Source organism: Cricetulus griseus, chromosome 2 (genome assembly GCF_003668045.3).
Source record: "Cricetulus griseus strain 17A/GY chromosome 2, alternate assembly CriGri-PICRH-1.0, whole genome shotgun sequence".
In the NCBI taxonomy this organism is placed as follows: Eukaryota; Metazoa; Chordata; class Mammalia; order Rodentia; family Cricetidae; genus Cricetulus; species Cricetulus griseus.
This window is the reverse complement of record NC_048595.1, coordinates 156264306-156278282: the sequence shown is the minus strand read 5'-3', so window position 1 is coordinate 156278282 and position 13977 is coordinate 156264306. Positions and strand designations below refer to the sequence as shown.

Genomic DNA, 13977 nt, shown 5'->3' with positions numbered 1-13977 from the left:
ATCACACACACACTGAAGTATTCAGCCAGAGGAAAAAAATTAAGAAATGCTCAAATTTGTGGCAATAAAGATGGAACTGAGGACAAAATAGTAAATACATCAGGCACAGAAAAATACTGCATGTTTTATCACATATGGAAGTTAGAATGAGTTAATTAAGTGGAGACAATAGGTCACCAGAGGCTAAGAAGGGAAAGGAGAATGGAAAAGTGACACTAGAGTGAGTTACAGCATTTTTTTTTTTGGACGGGGTTTGTCTGTGTAGTTTTGGAGCCTATCCTGGCATTCACTCTGTAGGCCAGGCTGGCCTCAAACTCAGTACTTTACAGCACAATAGAGTGACTGACTTTCAGAATAACTATTTTACAAAGCAGTATCAGTGATTCCAAGACTCACAGAATAATGAAATGGTGCCTGTAAATAGATGCAAATTTGAACTACCCTGATTGAATCATGTAGAATCACATTGCATATTGTTTGTACAAATTAAATGGAAAGCCTAGGAAGCCTTTAAGTTTGATTCCCAACAACAAAATTCTCTTAATTTAAAATTCTCGTAACACAATTTTTGGGGGTGTTGTTTTAAGTTAATTAAGAATAGTAACTACAAAATATAAAGTGAAATTTTTATAGAAAATGAACAGGCATTTGTGTGATTTAATGTGCTTTGAAAGTAACTAAAGTTTCATTTCACCTAATTTCAAAGATAAAATTTTACTTGTGTCATGTCCTCCTGTTAGGCCTGCCCCCCTTTTCCATTGAGGATGACCCAGTTGGCAACTTCATAACTGGGATCTCAGATATTTCTCAAAGAATCCTTACAAGTAACTAATACCACTGGCTAGCTTGTTCTCTGGAAACCCAGAGTTAACAGAAATACTCATATATGCATTTGAGGCACAAAAGAATTTAGCTTAAAGGAAGTCTCGTAACTTGATCTAGCCTTCTGATCCAAGAATCTAAATTTGGAGTTTGATTCTGTAGCCAAAGCTTTCCACTCAACATCCTTTTGCCTGTTTTACTTTACATCCACAAACCATACACATAATGCCCTAGGGATGTCAGGTGTAGAAACCTGAGATTGCAATGAAATAGCTTCAACACCCTTGGAAATTGCTAGGTCACTCAACAGCAGTGTCCTGAATCAGGGAAAAGTAATTCCTTCATACAAGATTCACAGAACCAGGATTCCTTGGCTACTAACCAGTTAGCCTGTCCTTTCTTAGATTCTCAAGGTTTTAGCTCAGCAAGTATTTTGAAAACTTCAAAGAATTAAAAAACTTCCCAATTTCCAGATACTTAAAAAAAAAAAAACCGGGTCCTACTAAATGCAGCCCTGCTACAGACTAGGCTGGCCTTTACTTTTTTTGGTTTTTTGAAACAGGATTTCTCAGTGTAGCTTTGGAGCCCAACCTGGCACTCACTCTGTAGACCAGGCTAGCCTCGAACTCAGAGATCCGCCTGCCTCTGCCTGGGATTAAAGGCCTTTTAAGAGAGATCCAACTAAAAGAAAACCATTTGTAGGTGAAGATGTAGCTTCACCCGTAAAATATTCTTTGGCCTTAACAATGTTTTCACAGAATAAATCTTTCATTTAATTCTCAAGAGGCTGAGTTCTTGACTCAGGTGCCAGTCTTGGGTTTTTATTTGGTTAATTCAACACACCTGAGAAAAGGGAACTGCCTTCATTATTGTGTGGGGGCATTTTTGTTAACGGATTCAAAAGGTCTACTCCACTGTGGGAAGGTTATCATTGCCTGTATAAGGTAGCTAAGAAGGCAGCCAGTACCTATATAGTTTAGTTCAAAAGGCCTAGGCCAATATCCAAAGGAATGCATTCCCTGACTCCACTAAGTATATATTTCATAATTTATAATACTCATTCACAACTTCTACCCACTGGATGAAATATCTTTACACACCTTAACAAAGCATTTTAAAGGCCGGGGGTTCCACTGTACCTGTTAAAGCCCAGCCTTGACACTGGTAAAGTTCAACACGGAAAACCTGTTGTGAGGTCTACTTAGGTTAACACAGAAGTTCTAGAATGGTTTATTTACTGTTTCAGTTTTATCACATATCAACAGCTTCAAGTTTTAGATGGGATTAGCCTGGTTTACCTTGAGACCCTGACCCAAACATCATCCCCAGACCTAAAGGTCAAGTAATATATCTGCACTCCCCTACCAACCAAATTTAGCCTTTATTTGGCTTAGTGACCTCTAGAAAAGTTAACTCTTCTTTTTCTGTCACTTTACCAACTCGTAGCACACCTCTAACTGCCTGTTCAGCAGTTAAAAGAACTTGTTCTTTCACTGAGGACTCCAGTTCAGTTCCCAGCACCTATACAGTGCCTCAAAAAATCGTCTTGAACTACAGTACAGTTCCAGGCAATGGCACATCAGGAACCCTTATGACGACACAAAACAGAAACATGAGAAAAAAAGTTCTCTAGCCTGGGTGGCGGCGGCGCATGCCTTCAATTCCAGCACTCGGGAGGCAGAAGCAGGCAGATTTGTAAGCTCAAGACCAGCCTGGTCTACAAGAGCTAGTTCCAGGACAGCCTCCTAAGCCGCAGAGAAACCCTGTCTGGAACACCCCCCCCTCCAAAAAACCCATTTTCTGAATAAAGGCCAACAAAACTTAACCGGCTACGTCAGTTTATTAAAATATGACTCAGGCATCTGCAATAGTGACTTCAACCTCCACGCCTGGCTCAATGCTGATGGAAGTGATCTGCTTAACAATCTCGGAAGGACTGTGCAAATCAATCAGTCGCTTGTGGATCCTCATTTGGAAACGATCCCATGTCTTGGAACCTTCACCACAAGGTGTTTTTCTTGTAGTGATTCTCAGAGTCTGCAACAAAACAGAAGAAAACTGTAGCGAATTTGTGAACCGTTTTTTCCCCCGTACACTAACCGATTTCAAATACTAGCAATTCCCACAAGACAGCAGCACTCTGTTGCTCTAACAAGACATCATACCCACTCTGCACCATCAAGAGTTTGGCACCTCGTACAAGCTAAATTGTCCTCTAAGAATTCCTTTTGTAACCAGGCCAGGAGCACCTGTTTCACACCACTAGATGATCCCACCCGCCATTTACCTTGGTGGGCATGCGCACCGGTCCCTTCACTTTCAGATTCTTTTCCTTGGCGCCTCTGATCAAGTCGGCGCACACTGCAGGTAAAGAAACACCGTCTTTCAGTTCATTCAAAGCGACTGGGGTCGCCTTAAGGAAGGCGGCCTATCGGCTCAGAATAGCGTATAAAGAACCATCACCGTAATTCAGCACAGTAGGTTATCTCCTCACCGCCGACCGCCCCACGCCCAAGGTGCAACAGGCACACTGTGCACACCCGAGGCCACCGTACTGACCCTTCTCCAGCGACTTCACGTTGCGGCTGGTGAGAGTGATTCGAATTCGGTGAATCGCCACCTCGGGTTCCACGGGCGTCTTTCCGGTGTCCTTAAAAGCCTGTTACCGCGCAGGCAGAAAAACAAACAGCGAAGCGTTAAGTCGCGGCCCACTCACAACACACACGACGGCCACCGGGCCCCTCTCCCGGGCCGTCGCCGCGGCGGGGGCCCTCTGCCGGGGTCCACGTTCGCGGCGCCCGGGAACACGAACCCCGCGGACACCCCAAACCTCACCATGGCTGCGGCGCGGCTTCCTGACCGACTTGTTCCTCGGCGGGAGCGAACAGCGGTGAGTCAGGATGGGAGAAGACAGGACTCCTCACACGCACCGCAACGCCTGAGAAAGGAGGGCGGAAGGGCCGGCAAACACTTATATGGCACGCTCGCATCCGGGTCTCTCGTGCCCCGGAACAGGAACCGCTCCGCCCACCCAGAGGCGGCCGCGGGAGGCGGGGCTGCAGCGCCTGCAGCGAGTTGGCGGGAAAGGTGAGGGCGCGGGCGCCCCCTATCGGTTTGGCTGAGTCACTGCCCCGATTCGGGGGACTCACGAGGCAGGAACCCGGGCAACTCCTGCCCCCCCCCTCCGCTCTGTGCTGAGTCCCTTGCAAAGCGTGGCCCTCCGTGGTCTTCACAGAGATTCACGTGCTTCCCATGCACACCCAGCCAACGTCCTTTTCTGCCTAACAAGTGAACGACTTTTCTGGGTTTCACTGGCACGGGCGCTGGGGAAGAGCGACCCGGACAAGCCAGGGGTTTGAATGTATTTACTTGGTGCTGCAGATAGAATCCAGGGCTCAGCAGGAAAAAAAAAAAAAAAAAAAAAAAAAAAAAAAAATCACTCAAAACGTGAACCCCGAGCTCGATCCTGTTCATCCTCGGTGGAAGGAGAGAATGGATTCCGGAAAGTTGTCTTTTAAGACTTCCGATCAAGAGCTGTGGCACCCACGCCCACCCTCCCCCTCCCCCTTCTCCTTCCCCTCCCCCTCCTCCTTCCCCCTCCCCCATTACTAACTAAAATTACATTTTAAATTTTTTCGGGGCGGGGGCGGTGGTGGCGCACGCCTTTAATCCCAGCACACCGGCAGAGGCAGGCGAATCTCTAAGTTCGAGAACAGCCAGGCCTACAAACTGAGTTCCAGGACAGCCTCCAAAGCAACGCTGAGAAACCCTGTCTCGAAAAACAAAAAAATCATTCGGAAACTCTTCTTTAGAGCTGAAGTGCCCTTTTGTGATACTTCCGCTTTGGGCTTCCCAGAACAGTGGGAACGTCTATGTCTACCCGAGTTTAGCGTCTACACCTCCAGCCCAGGGCTCTGTCGGGTCACATTGTGCCTGCAACCCGACCTGCGACCCGTGTGCCCAGTTTTAACTAACACATCCTCTCCTCTGTGTTGCGATGACGCAATGTGTATTGGCTGAGACCTCCGAGGACTCCCTTAGAACCGAGCATCTGTTCGTAATATAACCGGTGCCCAAAGACAGCGGAAGGAAAGCCAAGCGAGGTCAGACGCCCTGAGGAGCAGAGGAGGGTGCAGGTTGATCTCCCCCTCCAAACTCCCACCGGGTCAAGGATGAGGGCTTGGTCACATAGAACGCGAGCAAGGAGGTGGACTCAGCACAAGACAGGAGAAAATAACATTAATTTGCAGCTGAAAAGTTATTTACTCAGACCTGCCAGACTGATGAAGGTCTGCACACTGACCCCCCCCCCCTCCAATCAGAGATTTAAAGATGCTCTTCTGGGCTGGAGAGATGGCTCAGAGGTTAAGAGCACCGACTGTTCAGCACAGAGGTCCTGAGTTCAATTCCTCCCAGCAACCACATGGTGAGCCACAACCATCCGTTATGAGATCTGGTGCCCTCTTCTGGTGTGCAGATATACATGGAAGCAGAATGTTGTATACATAATAAATAAAATCTTTAAAAAAAAATAAAGATGCTCTTCTTCTAATCTTTGGGAGAGAAGTGGACTTGAAACTTCTAATCACCAGCATTGGCTCACTTTCTGGCTCACAATGCACTTTCCGGCTTTCTGGCTCACAATGCACAAGAAGATTTCCTTCAATGAACAATTAAAGTAAAAGTGTTAATATTAGGAGATGTTTTTCAAGTTAAATTATTTTTTAAAATATAATCCACGGACTGCAAATACTCTACTAGTAGATTTCACAGCAGGAAAAAAATCTGAAATCTGTATTCTTTTTTTTTTTCTTGCTTATTTGTTTTATTTTTTTGACACAGGGTCTTACTAAGTAGTTTTGGCTGGCCTGAAATTTACAGAAATCTTTCTGCCTCTGGAGTGCTGGGATTAAAGGCGTACACCACCACCCCAGCTAAAACCTGCATTCTTATTTTAGTAGCTGTGACCTCAATGAAACTTTAACTCTGTTTGATATATTTATAGGGTCATCTGCAACAAATAGGCAAATGCGTAATAGCCCAGCTTCCTGATATGTGATCTGTATTGGTATCAAGAGGAGCTGGATCTTCAGAGACTGCACAGCAATGCTCCAAGGTTTCCAGAAACTCCACGGAGTGCTTGAGAAATACAATCAGAAACTTTTTAGTAGCCGAGGCTGGCTTCAAATTTAAAATCCTCCTACTTAGTGCTACAGGATTACAGGGGCTTGCCACCACTCCCAGCTAGAATTATTTTCAAAAACAAATCTTAGACTCCTTACTTCGTAAACACTTGAGAAAATGGTGAACACGTAAACTTCTTGAACAATAAGAAAAGGAATGTTGAACTTGTCAGTGGTTTCACACGCCTTTAGTTTCAGCCTCTGGGAGACAGAGGCAGTCGGATCTCTGAGTTCAAGGCCAGCCTGGTCTACAGAGTGCATTCCAGGACAGCCAGGACTGTTACACAAAGAAACCCTGTCTAAAAAAAAAAAAAAAAAAAAAAAAAAAAAAAAACCCAAAAAACAAAACAACAACAACAACAAAACATTAAAAAAGAAAGAAAGAAGAAGAAACAAAACAAAGAAAAACACAAGGGCTGGGGATGTAGCTCAGCGTAGAGCCCCTGCTTAGCTTGCCCCAAGGACTCTCCTTGGACATCAGGCACATATATGGTACACACACATACATACAGGCAAAAACTCATATGCATAAAATGCACAAATCTTAAAAAAAAAGAGCTTTAAAAAAGGAAAGCAAAAGGAGAGTTTCCTTTAAAAATCGTAATTATGGCTGAGGATTGACTACAGAGCGTTTGCACAACACGCATGAACCTCACCACACTAAATAAATAAAAATAAATATAACCATCGTATGTCCCAGAAATCCCACCTTTGGGTGTCTGTGAAATCAGTATCTCAGGGCTGGGGAGACAGCTCAGCAGTTAAGAGCACTTACTGTTTGTTCTTCCAGAGGACTCAGGTTTGGAAGGTTCTTAATTATCTGTAACTCCAGCTCCAAGGGATCCATTGGCCTCTTCTGGCCTCTGGATACCTGTACACAAGTGGCATACACTGAAAGACACATGACCATAAATAAAAATAAATATTTTTAAAGTCAGTATCTCAGAGAGATACCGCCTCATATCCACCGATTTACAATAATCAGAGTATGGGAACAATCTGAGTATCAGCGGATGGGTAAATAAAGAAAAAGATATACATAAAAATGGAATATCACCTGCCCTTTAAAAAAAAAAAAAAGAAAAGGAAATCCCGATGTATATCTGTGAGGCTGTTGGGATTGTATTAGGTGGAGTAAGGAAAACAAATAGTGTGTGTTCTCAATGATAGGTGGCAGCCAAAATTCTAACTCATAGAGGTGAAGAGGTAAAGTGTGGTTACCAGGGACAGGGTGGGACAGCAAACTCTGAGATGTTTGGTAAACATAATTGTTTAAGACTTTGTTGGTTTTCATTTCAAACTTTTTGCTATGTTTTTCTCTTGGATTTTTTTTTAAAGATTTATTTATTTTAAGTATGATTGCTCAATTTGCATGTACACCTTTATGCCACAAGAGGGCATCAGATCCCACTATAGATGGTTGTGAGCCACCATGTGGTTGCTGGGAATTGAACTCAGGACCTCTGGAAGAGCAGCCAGTACTCTTAACCACTGATCTCTCCAGCCCCTTCTCTTGAAAATTAGTGGTTATAGTGCTGCCCAAATTTCCAGGTAAAAGGTAATTTTCTATGTTAGTGTATAAGGTAGCTATTGAATGAAAAGTAGAAGTTAACAGTAAGTAAAATGCTAAAGGAAAACACTTATTTTCACCATTCCAAGATAAACAATTTAAGACTTTAGGTATGTATATATCTTTTTAAAAATATGGCCTATATCCTATGTACAATATGATTCCAAGAATATTATAAGTATATTTCTGTTTCATTCCTTTTCTTTAATAAAATAATTGTTACAATAATAATTAGTGTGTATGTGAGTGTATGATGTATGTGTATGATCTATGTGTGTGTGATGTGTATGTGTGAATGCTGTGTGTGTGCTCTGTGTGTGTGTGTGTGCTGTGTGTGTGTGTGTGTTCTGTCTCTTTCTCTCTGTGTGTGTGTGTTCTGTGTGTGTGTGTGTGTGCGCTCTCTCTCGCTCTCTCTCTCTCTCTCTCTCTCTGTGTGTGTGTGTGTGTGTGTGTGTGTGTGTGTGTGTGTGTGTGTCTGTGTGTGTGTAGGCCAGAGAACAGTTAGTTTTCTTTATTCCATCTTTACTTTTGGTTGTGAGCTATTTTTCCAGCCCTCATTTCACCTTTATGTATTTATTTACACCTTTATTCATTTAATTCCAGGGATTGAACCTGTTGAGCCATCTTTGCCAGGCGCTTTTCATCTCCTTTAATGACAATTGTGACTGAAGTCTATAAAGAAACCACGTCTGTATTGAAGACTGATTGACTGGTCCTAATGTCACCACGAAGTTAGTCAGTGGAGAAATGCAAGTTTATGGATGAGCGTCAACAGTAGGTTGGGCTTGCTTTAGTCCCTTAGGGACTATTTGTTGCCAATTTATGTTTCTTCTTAACTATTAGTTAAAAATTTCAGAATGTATTATGTACTTGACTACTGAATTCTACCACCTCTAAATCTAAAAGTTATAAGGTAGCATCAGAAACCTCCAGAAAAGGCCTCTTCCACTCTGTCATACTTGGCCATTTAATGTCCCCATCGATGTGTCTGGTCAATGCATTGATTTGGGGCTTTTTTTTCTTTAAAACTTCATATAACCTCTCTGAAGTGTACATCATTCTGAGTGACCGAGTCTGTGTTCCTGTGCTATGACCACTGATGTCCTGCTTAGGAGAAGTGCTCTCTCATTCCTTTTGGAGCAAGGGCTGTGTTTTGCAGGAACACTCTGTATCATGAATTGTGTGGAGGATTCTTTGGTAGTTTTGAGACATGGGTTTGTTCTCTCCTCTTTCCTCTCTCTCTCTCTCTCACTCTCTCTCTCTCTCTCTCTCTCTCTTTCCCCTCTCCTCTCTCTCTCCCAGCCCCCTCTCTCTGATAAACAATCCCAGTAAGTGTAGGGTTGTCTATCAGGCCTCTTAAGCTCAGTAGTTATGTGTGAGGCTGGGTGGGGGCTGTCTGTATTGCAGGGTATTTAGTCATACCTTTGGCCTTTACCTCCCTCCCTCCCTCCCCCTTACCAACAATAACCCATTCCCTCGAGCTCTGACATCAAACACAGGTCCAGTCACTGCCCAGTGTTTCTTGTGGGGCATAGTCAGGACCCTTCCTCACTACTGCTGGAGCACTGTTACAGATAAGTCATTATCTCATCCTTAACACTTCACATCAATTTTTCCTTATTAACTTGATTTCTGAGAAAGTTGTACTTAAGTACGTACTTCCTTCAACAATAAGATTTTTAGGGTGGAGAGATAGCTCAGTGTTTAAGAGCACTCTCTGCTCTTCTACAGGACCCGGGTTCAGTTGCCAGCACCCACATGACAGCTCACATCTGTCTGAAACTCCAGTTCCAGGAGATCTGGTACTCTCATACATGCAGGCAAATCATCAATGCACATAAAATAAAAAAACAAAGTTAAAAAAGAATTTTTTAAACGTCTATTATTCCTATTTTTAGAAATAGATGTTTTTATTCATATCAATTCTGGTTTAAAAAACATTTTTTTTTTTGGTTTTTCAAGACAGGGTTTCTCTGTGTAGCTTTAGAGCCTGACTTGGCACTTGCTCTGTAGACCAGGCTGGCCTCGAACTCACAAAGATCTACCTGCCTCTTCCTCCCACGTGCTGGGATTAAAGGCGTGAGCCACCAATGCCCGGCAAGGATTTTAAATGTGAAAAAGTTGGATTAAATATCCATTTTATTTTAACTTATAAAATAGTCTTTTTTGGGGAGGGGGTGTTTCGAGACAGGGTTTCTCTGTGGCTTTAGAGGCTGTCCTGGAACTAGCTCTTGTAGACCAGGCTGGTCTTGAACTCATAGAGATCCACCTGCATCTGTCTCCATGGTGCTGGGATTAATAACTTGCACCACCACCACCAGGCCTAAAATAGCCTTGAGACAATTAGAAAATGTTTTCAATATCTTTCTGTAGCCTTTTTGTTTTTTTTTTTTCGAGACAGGGTTTCTCTGTGTAGCTTTTTTTAGAGTCTGTCCTGGGACTTGCTTTGTAGACCAGGCTGGCCTCCAACTCACAGAGATCTGCCTGCCTCTGCCTTCTGAGTGCTGGGATTAAAGGCGTGAGCCACTAACTGCCTGGCCTTTCCTTAGCCTTTTTAAACACTTTTTTTTTTTTTTTTTTTTTTGAAAAAGCTATATTATTGTGGGTCTGTGAACTGCCACCTACTGGCCTTTGCTGCAATGACAGTGTCGTCCTAGTCCTTCCAAAAATTTGTGGCAGTTGAAAATGACTTAATTCATGGAATACATCTGTATATTTGTGAGTAAAACAATGAAGGCAAATGATAAAGTTATCATTGGATAGTCTGTGTAAATGGTATCTTCTTTGTGAAATTTTGGCTTTAAGTAAACATTTTAATTTAAAACTTCATCCGTCTGAAGATTAAAGGTAAAAACCTAAGAAAAGTTGAAAATCTCTGTGACTGCCCGGATTGTATTGGTCAGTGGAGCAGAGAGACAGTTTCTCATGGGTGCCCAAGATAGTAGGTGGATACAGAATGGCCCTCAGCAGGCCCCAGCAGCATGGCTCTCAGAAGTTCTCTGTCCATGCATGTGATCCTTAAGTCGATATTAGGGGACATTCTACTTAGGAAGAAGCTAAAGTTAGATGACAGCTCATGGCCAGGGAGAAATTGGTGTGCATTCTTAGCTGTCATGCTGCAGAATCACTGTAAGTCAGGGCTCACTCAGCAGTAGTGAATTTTATCTCTCAGCAGCAAGTCTGAGATGTAAAATCCTACTGTGTTCAAGAAAAGGAGCAGGCCAGGCGTTGGTGGTGCATGCCTTTAATCCCAGCACTTGGGAGGCAGAGGCAGGTGGATCTCTGTGAGTTCGAGGCCAGCCTGGTCTCCAGAGCGAGTGCCAGGATAGGCTCCAAAGCTACACAGAGAAACCCTGTCTCGAACAACAACAACAACAACAACAACAAAAACCAACCAAACAAAAAGAACAGGAGCAGGAGGACTTTCTGTAGCTCTCTTGGAAAGGTCACGGGCTTAGCTGGGATAGGAACTGAGGCCCAGTAGTTGATATTTCAGACTCTTCTGACCCCAGTCATTCTGAATAATAGCTGCCAGGCACTGTGCTAACTCCACACCCTCAGCAGTCCCTGGAAACTGGACCTGTTTGCTGTTATGGTTACTACCATCCCCAGAAGGATTCAGCACATTGGCTGTTTCATTATGTAGGCATAAAGAAAAAATTTTCCCTTTTTTGACAGGAAAAACCTGGCTCAAGAAGTCAATGTCAAGCTTCAAAGGAGGCTGGGAAAGTGAATACCTAGCCATTTTAAGTGCATCACCAAGAGAATACCAAATGTCTATCCAGAAGATGGTAGGAGAAAAAAAGCAAGAAGGACCAGCCATGTAACTTGTAGTTGTCATCCAGAGAAATGTTCTCAATCAAAAGATATATTTCTATGGAAGAGGAACACTTGCTGTTCTAGAGAGACAGAGAAGGAGACAAGGAAAGAGATATCTTGATACAGGAAGCCGTTATGGGCTTAACGAGAAACCTGGCACTAACAAAATTCCCAGGAATCCACAAGGAAAACCCCAACTAAGAAATAGTGGAGATGCTACCTTAAATGCCCTTCCCCTATAATGAGAATGATGACTACCTTATATGCCATCATAAAGCCTTCATCCAGTAGCTGATGGAGGCATAAGCAGAGATTCACAGCTAAGCATTGAGCCGAACTCCTGGAATCCAGTTGTAGAGAGGGGGGAATGACAAGCAAAGGGGTGAAGACCATGCTGGAGAAACCCTCAGAAACAGCTGACCTGAGCAAGTGGGAGCTAATTGACACTAGTGATGAAAGAGGCTGACATTTCTACTCAGGGTCCACATCTTATCACAGAGATACTTGTCATGTGTGTATGTGTTCCATATATATATATATATGTGTGTGTGTGTGTGTGTGTGTGTGTGTGTGTGTGTGTGTGTATGTGTGTGTGTGTGCATTATTTACAATTAGTGCATTATTTCATTGGAAAGGAAATGAAACTAGTTTCATTGATCATCAGCAGATGAATGGGTAACGAAAATGAGATACATACACAATATGAAATTTTATTCAGCTATAAAGAAAAGTGAAACCGATGAAGTGCATAGGGAAGGAAATGGATGGAGAAGACTGTGTGAAGTGAGGTGACACAGGCTCAAAGAGTTCTCTCTTGTATGCAAGTCTACTATGTACATAGGTGGGGGTGAGTGTGGATGCCGGCCATGAAAAACTAGGAAGGAAGCCAGAGAGAAAAGAGTTAAGGAAGGTAGGAGGGGCAACAGGAAACATGTGATATAGAAACAGAAAGGGGCGATGGGGGGTCTGAGGGGAGCAGAGATGTGGGCAGTAAGAGGGAGGAATGAGAATCACCAAAAGCTAATTTTGTTTGAAAATGCCGTAACGTGGACCAGCGAGATGGCTTAGTGGTTAAGAATGCTTGCTGTTAAACCTGACTACCTGAGTTCGATCCCCAGAATCCACAGTGGAAAGACAGAACCAACTCCCAAAGTTGTTCTTTGACCTCCACATGTGTGTTGTGATATGCACACACACACACATTTCTTTCTGTCCTTCACCCCTCATACTAATTTCTTTAAATGCCATAATAAAACCTAATATTGTGAATACTAATTTAAAAATAATGGCCAGCTGTGGTGATACATGGCTTTAATCTCAGCTCTTGGAAGGCAGAGTCAAGTGAATATCTATGAGTTCAAGGCTAGTCTGCCCAATATAGTGAGTTCCAGAGTAGCCAGGGCTACATATTGAGATCCTGTCTCAATTATTTTTAAAATGAGAAAACATCCTTTTTGAGATTGTTATCATGTCTGACTTGTACTATGCATTTACTCATTACTACTTGTAATGAATAAAGAAATACACATTTCCGTTTCTACCCTGAGTTATTTCAAGAAAGATACCTTGCTTTTACATCTTTCACAAATATGACTCATTTAATCCTTCAGCAAATATTAAACATCATATATATATATATGGAAAAGTCAGCATTCCTTGGGACAAGTGTGCATAGGTGTGAATGGGGTGCGGAAGCGGGAGGGCAAAGCCTGATATGCCTTCAAACTCCATCACCGTGCAATGGGGAGGCAACAGAAAAAAATGTAAAAATGTATTTATTTATTATGTATGCAGTATTCTGCTCCCATCTGTCTCTGCAGGCCAGAAGAAGGTACCAAACTTCATTACAGATGGTTATGAGCCACCATGCGGTTGCTGGGAATCGAACTCGGGATCTCTGGAAGAGCAGGCAATTCTCTTAACCCCTAAGCCATCTCTTTGGCCCCCGGCAACAGAAAATTTATTTTTTTATTTTTATCTTCCCATTTCTTCTGCTCCTCCTACTCTTTACACTCATCTTCCTCCTTTCTATTGTTTTTATTGTTAGTGTTTCTTAAAAGGATTTATTTTTTGTTTTCATTTATGTGGATGTATGTGTCTGTGTGAGTGTGTGCTATGTGTGTTCAGGTATCTGTAGATGCCACAAGGGGGTCTTGGTCTGCAGCTGGAGTTACAGGTTGCTGTGAACAACTCCATATGGATATTGAGAACTGAACTGGGGTCCTCTGGAAGAGTAGCAAATGCTCCTTACCACTGAGCCATCATTCCAGCCCCTCTACTTTGTTTTCATGTACATATGGTGGTTGTATGTTTGTTTCTTTAAATCCCGTGCAGTAGTAAGTCTGTTCTGTGCTCTTTCTGCATCTAACATTTCACTTAGCACGATGTCCTCTACTTTCATCCCTCTGTGACTAAAATCTCTTTCCTAAGACCGAATGATATTCTGAACATGGGGACTTGTAAATAATTGGTGACTTGGGTTTTCCAACCTTAAACTGGTCTGTTGCATGTGGTTGCAGGGAAACAGGCTCGCAGAGAACAACACAGGCTGGAGGTGGAGTTCAGTGCTGAGGCCCTGGCCTA

General features: G+C 43.1%; 1 protein-coding gene and 1 non-coding gene across 2 annotated transcripts; both read right to left on the bottom strand.

The window, feature by feature from the left end:
- Positions 1-2643: 2643 nt before the first annotated feature.
- Rps20 (ribosomal protein S20) lies at positions 2644-3819 on the bottom strand. The gene is made up of 4 exons (XM_027398918.2): positions 3658-3819; positions 3382-3481; positions 3110-3183; positions 2644-2859 (listed from the first exon to the last, which is right to left on the bottom strand). The coding sequence occupies exons 1-4, from the start codon at positions 3658-3660 to the stop codon at positions 2677-2679; spliced, it is 360 nt and encodes a 119-aa protein (XP_027254719.1). The 5' UTR covers positions 3661-3819; the 3' UTR covers positions 2644-2676.
- Positions 3252-3321, bottom strand: LOC113833814. The gene has a single exon (XR_003481965.1). It is a non-coding gene; the product is annotated as a small nucleolar RNA U54 (small nucleolar RNA).
- Positions 3820-13977: the final 10158 nt, after the last annotated feature.

Excerpts from the sequence above, each read along its gene's own strand:
- Rps20 (XM_027398918.2), bottom strand. Across the intron at positions 3,184-3,381 it reads CGTGAAGTCGCTGGAGAAGG|TGTGCGCCGACTTGATCAGA; the intron begins GTCAGTACGGTG and ends CTTTACCTGCAG. Across the intron at positions 2,860-3,109 it reads CGGTGCGCATGCCCACCAAG|ACTCTGAGAATCACTACAAG; the intron begins GTAAATGGCGGG and ends GTTTTGTTGCAG.